General features: G+C 39.6%; 1 protein-coding gene across 1 annotated transcript in view; it reads left to right on the top strand.

Annotated features, from left to right (window-relative positions):
* The first annotated feature begins 10345 nt into the window (after nucleotides 1-10345).
* LOC137273426 (multiple epidermal growth factor-like domains protein 8) overlaps nucleotides 10346-12280 on the top strand; it is a 56939-nt gene continuing 55004 nt past the window's right edge. The window contains exon 1 of the mRNA XM_067806111.1: nucleotides 10346-10801. Within this exon, the coding sequence (XP_067662212.1) occupies nucleotides 10570-10801 (232 nt within the window). The 5' untranslated portion in view covers nucleotides 10346-10569. The remainder of the gene's footprint in view (nucleotides 10802-12280) is intronic.

The following is a 12280-nucleotide window of genomic DNA, read 5'->3' as shown; positions in this document are numbered from 1 at the left end:
ATAACCAGGTCTGTATTTATCGTGAACAAATCCGGACCATTTGAGGATATCGATTAATTTTCATTCGTAAAATCTAACACAAACTACAGTTTTCATTCATAGCCCGGACACTACCGTTTCATTCTTTTTCACGAAAACAAGTTCTGGGCATCACAGAACACCAACGGCAAAACGAGTATTGTAATAGGAAGCGGCTGTTCTGCTGCAATCTGTTCTGTCTGGAACACATTTGTAACATAAATTTGTTCATGAAAGGTTTTTAGCTGATTAAGGAAAAAGGCTGAATGTTCTGCTTTTGAAGAATGTATCTTGTGGTTTGGATGGTGCAGTAACTCAAGTAATATTTTCAGTTTTTTTCATCCTTCCCGAAATCTCCATGTGACCATTGAAGGTCAGGGGCACCTGGTGTGTTTATATATCGATGGTCATAATGAAAACTTCGACGTAAGACATCATTGTTGGAACGATGGAAGATGGCATTTTTAGTTTCAAAGATTTTATGAGTGTTTCACTGAATTTGGAATCCGCAAATAGAGAGGAAATCCGGGAAACACAAAATATAATAACGAAGTGTCTAGCGTACAATAAATTTACATGAAAAAACACTGGGACGTAGATGCCTCCGTGTCTTTCGACGTTAGCAAATAGGTAAAGGATCAAGCACCCACGGTTTGGTTTGCCGTCTCTGGATAAAAATGTATATCGATTTGAAGACCTAACTGATAGTCTCAAGTGAGAGCAGTGGAAACATTGCGTCTAGACCAAAATAAAATGTAAAGGCGGGTCCATTAAATTTCTTCTGTTATCTGGGACTCTAAAGTTATGATTTTATCCTGAAACGTCAGGCGGCAACTTTCCAAAACATGGCTTCTCTGCAAAATCAAGGCTAACAGGTAATTAACGTCAAGTGACCAAACGCCAGTGAACACTTTCTGTTATAGAATTTGCAGAAGAGGAAATATCTGAGTTTAGGGACCGTTCATAATTTATGGCTAAGGGATGCGATGGTGGTTTTTATGGAATCGCATGAGCAATGTGAATGACACCCCTCACTGCCAATTTAATGAATAAGTGAAAAATCCATGACCTTGAGTTTGTGAAAAATAAGGTATGACCATAAAAATACTAAAAACAATTTTGAAAACGCAACCAGTATGGACATGAATTGCTGGACTGTGATAACGCTGGGTTTTCATTAGCCTGTCATCACACTTGTACATCAAGTGACGAGTGAAAACATGTCACGAGTGACAGAAACTCAACGCAACAAGGTCATCGTCGACTGTATCCAGGCGACTCTGTTTCGGCAAGGATCGAGACCGGCGTCAGACTCACACGAGAGGATCCGTCTAAGCGAAGCAGGTTTTAGCCGAAGACTACATGTACAGATTGTTCAGCTTCACCTGATGAAATGAATACTGATTCATTAAGTCAGTTCAGGTGTGATAATTTCAAACTTGCAGTCGAAACAGGATGGCATAATAATACACCGTATTGTAATAGACTTTGTTCATATTGTCATGATAAAGGCATGTCATTAGTTGAAGATGAAAATCATTTATTGATGATCTGTCAACGCTATAAAGATGCAAGAAATGAATGTTTACACTGTATTTATACGAGTAACCCGTGTAGAGAAACCTTTGTAAGACTCTTTTCAAGTAGGGATGAAAACGTTTTGATAAGTATTGTTAAGTTTTTGAAAAAGGTGTGTAAAATTAGAAATGCATAAATTCCAGTTATTATTCTACGACCTAGATCCAAATGATACTTGTCAGACGCATATAGTGTGTTCTTGTACTGTACTTCCGTCTGGCTTTGAACTTGTATTACCACAATACACTGTGCTCCAGGTTAGATAGATGTCTAAGGCAACAATTATGACAGTCACTTGTCACCAGCATGAAACAAAATATATATTGGTGTTCTATTCTGTAATGAAGACCATGGCCCTGTATACTGAATAAAGATGTCTGTCTGTCTGCATTGAGTGACCGTGTCACGACGGTTTGGGTCTATTACTGTGAAGGGGTGCACCTTTGTTAGTTCATTGTCAACAACAGCCGAGACAAGGTCGCCGTTTAACATTATCTGCCCCACTATTTAATGAAGCTAACTCGACCTGCCGTTTGTGCCAACTGATCTACCGGGCCATGCATATGTAGAGTAGCTCAGGTAAAGGCAAGGAACTGTGTTTCGAAGCGTCATTCTGAATGATTGGCATCATCCGCTGCGCGAAGTCAGTGGTGTCAAGGACACTGAACAGTAGCGAAGACGTGCGTGGTTTAGTGACGAGTCACAATTTTGGCTTCTCTGTACAGACTGAAGACGTCGTGGTAACAGAACAGGGACCGGATTCACTAAACGTCTTAAAATATTCTTATTTATACTTAAGTTTCCTGAGAATTCTTAGCATCATACACTTGGCGCATGCCCAGGGCATATCTACGGGACAAGTGTACACAGATGAAAATCTGCCGCCACATGTCATTCTCATTATGCAACGTGTAGTATGACCTCACTCACCCTGGGAGTGAGTTTAGTTTTACGCTGCACTCAGCAATATTCCAGCTATATGGCGGCGGTCTGGACAAGACTATCCAGTGATCAACAACATGAGCAGCGATCTGCGCAGTTGGGAACCGATGACGTGTCAACCACGTCAGCGAGTCTGACCACCCGATCCCGTTAGTCGCCTCTTACGACAAGCTAAGTCGCCTTTTGTGGCCAGCATGGGTTGCTGAAGGCCTATTCTACCCCGGGATCTTCACGGGTCACTCACCAAGACTGACAACGGTATGTAAGAGGAACCCCAACTTCAAAGAACTGCCATGCGCCTCAAGGTCTCCAAACCTATGCCCAGTCAAACGTTTATGGGATGCTCTTGATCAACGTCAGCGATCACGTCAACAACAGCCACGGAAGCTGTAACTGTTGGCGCAGGCATTGCATGAAAAGTGGACGAACATTGCCACTCGTAATCCGATTTGTTACATGGGGCAGCGTCCCAGCCAGTTCCCAACTTTGGAGCCCATGCAAAATGTGGAGAACAGATGCCCTTCACCTTGACATTAGATAGTTCTATGCGTGCGATGATGAAGCTCGGTCCATGACAATTTGAACAATTTATGATTATCTGTTAGTTATTTATATAGTATAAAAAGTACATACCTGAAGGATGATGACACTATGAGGATGAAACAACTTCTTTAATCATCCTGATCGATCCAACTTCTAAATGTCTCTCAAAGAAGTTACACGCCAGAAACCATTTTTGTGTTTCTTTTATTTGCAGAGCACACTGCTCACACATTCCTGGAAAAGCATATGGGATGAGACTGCTTTTTCCCATGAAATATTACGAAGCAAGACAAATCAAGATTCTACACATCCTCAATAACGGAGTATTTCATTCAGCAAATATGAGCTTACTTCTTAATTCTCATTTTGCCTCCTATAATATTTTGTACTAATTATATCATGGCTACATCGCCATGCGTGTGGCCGCTTTGTATGTGTGTTATGATATGTGGGTGTCATAAGTTAGGTCGCTTTGGAAATTTTTGATAACCTTTAGTCGACTTCCCTGTCCTCGAGCGTGATTGATTTCGGAGCGTTCCGTAGATAGACGGACGAGATTGTGAACGAGATTAATGTGTCCCGTGGTGCACACCAAATATATGCACATCGTCAAAAATCTCGCACTCACTTTTTTCTCTATGTGAAACTGGATCTACAACCTCATGAAAATGGTGCTTAGAAAGGCACATGTAAATGTTTAGATGGCCTCATATGCGCGTTCAGTCAGAAAATTGACTCCACAAGACCGAATTTGGAGACAAATTGTAGGTTTAATTGTACCTAGCTATGTTTATTCGGTAAGGGGGCCACCGGCCCTTTATACACATACACGTCACATGGATTCAAGACATGAAGCGCCATAAAAAGTGACGGATTGGAGACAGAGGTATAATTGTACAGAGATGTGAACACAAGATCAGCAGGATACAAAATATTTCATCTGTGTTGTCATAGCCAAACAAATATATTTAGCAAGGTTCTTTATAACGGTATTGTTTTGAGAAGTAAATAATAAAGCTAGCTTGCTTTCAGGATATACATGGAAAAAACGTGGTTTGAGAGATGCTCTCAGATCGTCATAGAATGGACATTCAGAATGGTATTCAGATTCGATCACTGTGGCACTACAGCGCCGTCCAGGATCAAGTTATGTTACCCCTGTCCATCCAATGCCACGGGAACTATGATGAGGTGAAGAGAAAAGTCATGGGAACGACACTTCCACACCATAGCGGATCCACCCCGAATTGTAACTTCAGCTTCAATGTTATGATCACATACTGTGCCATCTGCCTCCTCTGTATGAATTAGTGTGATGCAACAAAAAAACCTGCTTTCATCGAACCAGTGGGTCCTTCTCCATGTCCTCGGGTTTCACGGTGCTTGGCAACAAGCTAAGGAGACATGGTGGTGCTGATTTGTGACGAGTGGACGTCTACTTGGTTGTCTTGCTCTGTCCGACAGAATCGAGGCGTCATCTAATGGTGGTGACGGACACACTGCTGTACGAGTTTCATCCAAAGCGCAGCTGTATACGAGTTGACATTGGGATTCGCCTGGCACGGTCATCCCTGTCGTTGGTCTTTCTGGACGTCCAGAACTTGGTGCATCCTTCACTTCACCGGGAGTAGTGTGATGACACTGTGATTAATGTTCCGTTGCGCTCCAGTAAAACTTGACATACCAGTCTGGTGCATACCTGTAATTTACCATCTTGGGTTCAGAGGCACTGGACACTTGGGCATTTCACTGGTTGGTCAAAATTAGGCTTAACTTATACCTCCAAATTTTAGCTGTGTCTGCCAACACAACACACGCCAAAAGTATATATTACATAACAAATCTACACACGGAACATGCATGACAATAGCAAGTGTACACGCTCAGCTCGGAACAGGGAATGTTTGTGATATTATGTTTACAGATGGTGTCGTCCATGTTACGTATGTACGTGTAGTGTAAAAAAACCCACGAGCATTATATTCCTTACTTGTTTTTTGTACTTGGTTCGGAAGAATCAAAATACGGACGATCACTGTGCGTTTTGGTGGTTGATCGATCACACACACACACACACACACACACACACACACACACACATACCGCCAAAAGACGCGCAAAGAGTGTGAAATTACCGAGTGAAAACACGGCATATTTTCTCCTAACCATACATTCACAACAGACAACGATAACTCCAAAGGAAAGCACTTAGTGTGCTTATTTTTGACATGACATGAAAATCCAGTCAATTAATATGGAAATCACATAACGCATGACTTTTGTCCTTAAAGGGGAAACATACGTTAACGATAAACGTGACCTCCACTTGCATCCGCAACAGCTGTACTTCTCCTCCCCATACTGTTGAAGAGACGTCGAATGAACCTCCTGGAATTGTTGCTGTAAGGGTCAACAGCACTCCTTTGCATATGTTGCAAGTACGTACTCTGTTGGTGTATTTGTCTTTCCATCTCACCCCAGACTTGTTCAATAGGATTCAAATCTGGTTCAATACTGGCCAATCCAGTCTTGATGTGTGCGCTCTTGCGTTATCTTGCTGAAAAACAAAATGACGTCTTTGAGCGAACGTGGACGAATTACTTGTCTCAACACGATGTCGATATAGCCCTGTGCAGTAACCCCCCTACCACGACCTTGCCAACTGTTCTGAAAGACTGCATGTTGAACACAGCGTCCATAGCTTATGGCGCCCTAAGACATGAGGGAAGGCCCAGTAATAACGGAATTAATTAATATCAGAAACCAATTCAACACTGTGGGTTTACGCCATAGTAGATATTGATGAGTTTCGCGCTTCTTTTGGCGCTGAGTATGGCAATAACATACCATCCGTCGGTGAAAATACATATTCACTCGAGGAAGATATAGCCTCATGAGACCTCCATGAGACATTAGTGGTATCTGGTAAACACAAAGGTAAAATATATTCAATGTGTAAGTCTGACTGAGTTGGATTTTACATCGCTTAATGCAATAAGCAAGCAATATCACGTAGAATCGGGTTTCACGCATTGTACCCATGAGTGGATTCAAACTCGGGTCTTCAGCGTGACAAGTAAACGCTTTAGCCACTAGGCTGTCCCACCGCTCCCTGGCGTTATAACCCGTTCACCGTTTCCCTGCATGTCATATAATTACAGCTGCTACCTCTGATATTGACACATCGTGATAATAACGTGCATTTTCCAATAGAAAAGGACGATGCTTGGTTCTCAGTAAAAAGTGATAACACGGAGTTCATAGCTTGCGGTATATGTACTTAATTTACGTTTGTTTAATGCAGGTAAATACATATACATTAATTTCTCTGTGCAAACCTGTGAAGTCCATGGTTAGCAATGGTTTTCAGGAACCCAAGCTTGTATGGGGAGACTTACGGAACCGCGCGTCTTCGTTTCCAACATGTATAGACTGGTGCTTATGGTGTTAGCGTGGGAATTGCCACTCTCGGTCACATGGCTAAGTAGGGATGATGACGATGACGATGACGATGACGATGACGATGACGACGATGATGATGATGATTTTTATGCAGAAGCATGTACAATGTGAACGACCTCTTCCCCAATGTTAATGTATGTGGTGACCCCATCACTCACTCACTCACACACACACACACTCACTCACACACATACACACACACACACACACGCACACACACACACACACACATAAAAAAAATCGACCCCTCCCTTATCTTTTTTGCACTCAACACTCATCTTGACCATATACCATGGACGGTACCTCAATATGGTTCGTCTATCCATGTAATAATGGTATAAAACAATGAGAAAATAACGCACGCAGAAATGGTTAAGAGGTAGATTAAATATTACTAGGTCTGAATTCCACGTGTAAATGTCAGCTAACATGCTTGAAACTTGATAAAAGGAGTCGGTGGGCGTCAAACGTCACGGCTTGAAGGCGTATCAGTTGAACATATCAATGTCAAATACAATACAAGATATCAAAAATTTAACTATGAGCAGGAAATAATATGTTATAGGTATTATATATAACATGTTTCGTGATTAAAATCATTAATCGAATAGGAATACGAATTGTGCTAGCGGTGTTAGGGATAGTAACTGCACGTATCCATCGGCCTCAGCTTGTCTATAGTTCTGTGGTGGATATGACGATAAAGTAAACATCATACATGTTAAAGAAGGGTAGACAACACGCACCGACAGGTGAACTTTTATACGTATAGATCTAAGTATTCAATGGACAAATACCATCTTATAAATAAGGTACTGGTTACCCTGCACGAACACAACTCTTGTCCACCCACTAAGAAACAAAATCACAATATATCACTAAATAAGTAAATATCTGCTGGAATGGAAACAAACTACGATAAATATTTTAAAACATTTCGTAGACGACTGCCCTTTGAGAATAATTAAGAGTCGTTTTATGTTCTTTCCGACACGCTGCTGAAACCGTACGATATATATTAAAACGTAACCAATTGCAATGCGTTAAAGCCATGCCCGTTGTTCGTAAGTATATTTATGCCACAGTTTCCGGAAAGTCTCAAACGTGTTAGGTTCTCATACGAGAAACACTTGCAGTCGATGCAGACAGTATCTTGTTACACCACCAGACGAGCAGGCCAGCGAGTTCAACCGAGCACTAAGATGACCTTTCGTGTCAACCAATAGGAACAAAGCTGCTTTCCTACCACTGGTTCTATGCAACTGATTCAGATTGATGTTAATTTCGTGACGAGAAGATCTACATGGTTTTAGTTTGGAATGGACCATTTGAACTGCTATTTTTCATACATCCAGTATACAAATGTTTGATAAAATAATTTTAAAACAAATTTCAGTGAAGATATTTTTGGATCAACACTTTTTAATGAAATAGTGAAGCGTGTAGCAGAGTTGTAATAATTCTTTAAAACATGTTTCTCAGCTTAATTGGTGAGGAAATGCAAGTGATTCCAACATGCGATCTTGGCGCGATTAATTAACGCAATTTTGATATAATCAGCGAGCGTGGATGTGAAGTTGAAAAATTAAGCTTTAACAGGCTGAATCTTGAATTCGGATCCTTGATCAACGAATCTTGACACGACAAAAGGGTGCAACTTTCCACAAAATCTTACGCTTTGGACCGCAACTAATTTGACGTACAAAAGTACACGTCGAGTTTTTGTTATTATTTTCAAAAACAAACAAATAAAGGACATACATATTTTGAAATGTGATTTATCATTACTTACAAGACAAAATCCCACTTAAAGCACATGGTGTGTACTTACTTTCGTTCGTCAGTTTCGGGTGGTCAGGCTCTCTGACTTGATTAAGACTTGTTATAGCATTCCCACTGCGTAGGTCGATGCTCATGCTGTTGATCACTGGATTGTCTGTCCAGACTTAATTATTTACAGACCGCGTCCATACTGGTGTAATATTGCCGAGTGCCACGTAAAACAAAACTCACTCATATATTCTCAAGAAATACAGAACATAATTTAATACCAGTGCAATTTTCTCTGATAGCAGCATGGTTCATTTGAAGCTCCATATGGCGTCATATGTAGAGATGCTTTTAACATCTCAGTTTATCAGTTTGGCTCTTTTCAAATCATCAGTTTCACAACTGCATAATTATCGAGTTAAAAATGACCCCGTTCAATTCAGTGTTTATAATAAATCGTTGCTGTTTCATTGATATGACTATACGAAGCTGACAAAGGTTAGTTCAACACGCCATTCTTACATAAGGAGATAAATATAGGTTTGTTTGTTGCATCACGCCGCACTCAACGACATTCCTGTTATATATGGCGGCAGTCTGTAAATAATAGAGGGAATCAATCACGTGATCAATACCATACGCATCGATGTATGCAAATAGTATGACATGTGTCAGCCAAGTCAGCCAGCCTGACCACCCGATCCCGTCAATCGCCTCTTACGACAAACACGTGTTACTGAAGACTAATTATAACCCACATTTTCACGGGTGATATTAGAAAATATAGGCAAGTCCTTGCTTTTGGTGTGAATTAATGTTTTTTTGTATTAGTAAATACTGGGTTTCTTTAAAGACATTTGTCAATGTAACAACTATTATCAAGTGGAAAGGGGAGGTAAGGGTAGCGCTTAATTCGTTTGCTCGTCACTTAAAGCCTGGGTTTGATTCCCCACATATATTGTTACAATGTATGAAGTCCATTTCTGGTGTAACTCGCAGTGATATTGCTGGAATATTCCTTAAAGCGGCATAAAAACATGCTCAATGAGTCAGTCAAGTGAAAATATGTCTATTTGCAAATAATAAATTAGGTTTCAGAACACACCACACCTCCCCATCCAGCGATGAATAGTGGCTAATTACACATCTTTACAACACTCTGATTCAGAAACGGTTTCTAAATACACGAGTGACTAAACAGGTCAGCCCCGTTAAGCGTTATAGTGACATTTTTTTCGTGCGATATCACTGATCCACGACCCCCAGTGCAAGAAAAATCGTCTTCCGCTTACAGATTCTTGTCCTAAACATGACGGACGATAAATACTATCAACAAACGTTCCAAGAGAACATACGGTATTCCCGGTCGAAACACCCTGTCATACAACTACTAGTGGAACATTGCACAACCGTCTTTGTTTTGCAAATCGCGCGAGAGCTATGAGAAAGGGTATCTGTTCACATAAAAATCATCCATGTTTTCCGACCCATGTATTTTGTGATGACATAAAGGGATTTTTATCGAGCATAGAAAAGCACCAGACCGAGTCAACAGTCTCTTATTGGATCATCTTTTCTGGTGTCTAGAGATCAGCTGGTAGGCGTTGTATTGAAAATAATATAGCAATACAAACGTACGATACAATCTTCACGCTTTACGAGTACTTAGAAATTGCTTCATTCTTCGGTCACGTGTCGATTATTATTCCTTTGCAGTTTGCTTTACCGCACTTGCGTATTAAAATTATTCTAGCATATGCGTAAACTCCCATCGAGGTACACGTTTTGTGTTTAAAGTATCAATATATTATTTATTTATGCAGAAAATAACGTACGCATAGTTTTCAGTAAAATTTGGCAATGCTTCAAAGTTATACGAAGCACAAATTACTTATGCACTGTCTTGTCTAACCGAAGACCGTAGAATCGTTTGAAATATGTCAAGAGGAAAATACTTTTCTTGAATTAGAACCAATCAAAATACATCATTTTCGTCAATGCTGAGATGCTGTTTTGGGGAACAAAAGCAATGGACACCTTGCAAAATCAGCTGTCAAAACGATTTAAATACTGTAACTTGACATCTATCGGGATGTAGCTGCACGAAATCCTCGGAACAGTTGGATATTCTACAACAGAGGATGTAGATATGCTATTATAGTGCATACTCAATGCCATGTTGAAGCAGACGATGGGCTAATATGCCCCCAAAATGAGAACCATCCTCGACCAAAAAATATTCAATTGACACGGTCGATGGTTTGGGGATATGCATCATTTGTTAATAACCGGCTGTCGAACAACCTTTGGTCAGTCATGACTTGTTTCACGTCAAGAAATATCTTCTTCGCTGCTGTTTTCCTGACAGCTTGGGACCTTTCCAACGCATCTTGCAGTGGTCGGAAAATCTTGAAGGGTCAGCGCGGCCAAATATCCGATGGACCAGATATTTATTCAGCAAATGCACATTGCGAATGGCTTATTGACGGTACGTAAATATATTAGTTTATTGTCTTAAAATGCTGCATGGCGTGGTCCATTTGTAAAGTTAATATGATGTGCTGAATGCCATCACATGAGACACATACAGTTAGTTCTGCTCTCATGTTTATCACTGATACTTCAAGTTGCACTATTAGCATAACACTGCTCTGTGGATGCATTCTGAGTATTTTATTATACAAAATTGTGTCAGTATATGTCACACGCTTTAATGTATGTAGATAGTGGACACAGTAAATATCAAAAGATCCATCTTCTAAACTGCCATAGCACATTCAGTGACACACTTATTAGTGAGACTTTGTACTGTTTCTAATGTTCAAGGGTTTGTAATCAAACTGGAGTTAAAAGTTTATTTATTTATTTCTTATGATGTACATGTCAGTTATACACATTCATGGTAACAATAACACTTTCTACAAAACGCCAAAGAAGTAAACAAGCTTTTAAATGTCCCTTATATGTCAACATGATGAAACAGCCAGTCAAGGATATTGTTTGTGTCATCTGATGATGCTATTGCTTACTCACACACAATCTCATTTTTTGAGTGAATGGATATTTAATTTGACTTCAGTCTTAATTGTGGAAAATGGTTTGAAACACTGTCATTTTATTCAGGACAAGGCAACATGACCTTATTCATGAAGTACAAAATTGTATGGGTTAGGCCAATAATTAAGGATGCTCCATACAAATTGTATGTATAAAATTAAAACAAATGTATCAATGTCAAAATTAGCCAAACAACTCATGACCAATCTAACTGTATCTGATGCACTGTTTATCAATATTACTGACACAACACATCACAGTTGTTTTCCTTAACACTTGAAGTCATGTTAGCATGTTAGCAAAGTTAATGTACACATTTTACAATATCACTTTTTTTTATCAGTCGAACACAATTCCCTTATTATGTTCCATTTGCAGCCAAATATTTACGACCTTACACAAATTCTACAATAAATGCTGGCTAAGCACTTTTATGAAGATTTTATATTTTATATGTAGTGAATTTATAATTACAAATGATGGTAGACTATGGTGGATTTTGTGTGAACTTGATGTAGAATTTCCACTTCCTCTGCTTAAAAGTACAGTTGTAATTGGAGTAATTTATGATGATTTCTTAGAAAATTCTGTGTCCAAACAGAACTGTACAGAAAGAGTTATGTCCCTTTCATATAGTATAGCTCCATCCCACGTATGATATGTGCCTGTTGTTAAGAAACAGTTTGACAGCAAATATGTTCAAGTTTAATCACTTTCTTCTTTTACTTATTTTAATGCATAAGAAAGCCAGTTAAGACATAATTAATAAGTTTCACTGCAGTTTCTTATGTTTGTTTTATGACATGGATATTAACAATGGTTAGTGGTTTCAAGTTAAAATTTGTTAAGCATGCAAACTGTGTATCAGTTTCCAATATATTTGATATATTAAATTGAAATTGAATACTGT

This window comes from Haliotis asinina, chromosome 2 (assembly GCF_037392515.1).
Source record: "Haliotis asinina isolate JCU_RB_2024 chromosome 2, JCU_Hal_asi_v2, whole genome shotgun sequence".
NCBI classification, from domain to species: domain Eukaryota; kingdom Metazoa; phylum Mollusca; class Gastropoda; order Lepetellida; family Haliotidae; genus Haliotis; species Haliotis asinina.
This window is presented reverse-complemented; position numbering and strand designations above follow the sequence as displayed.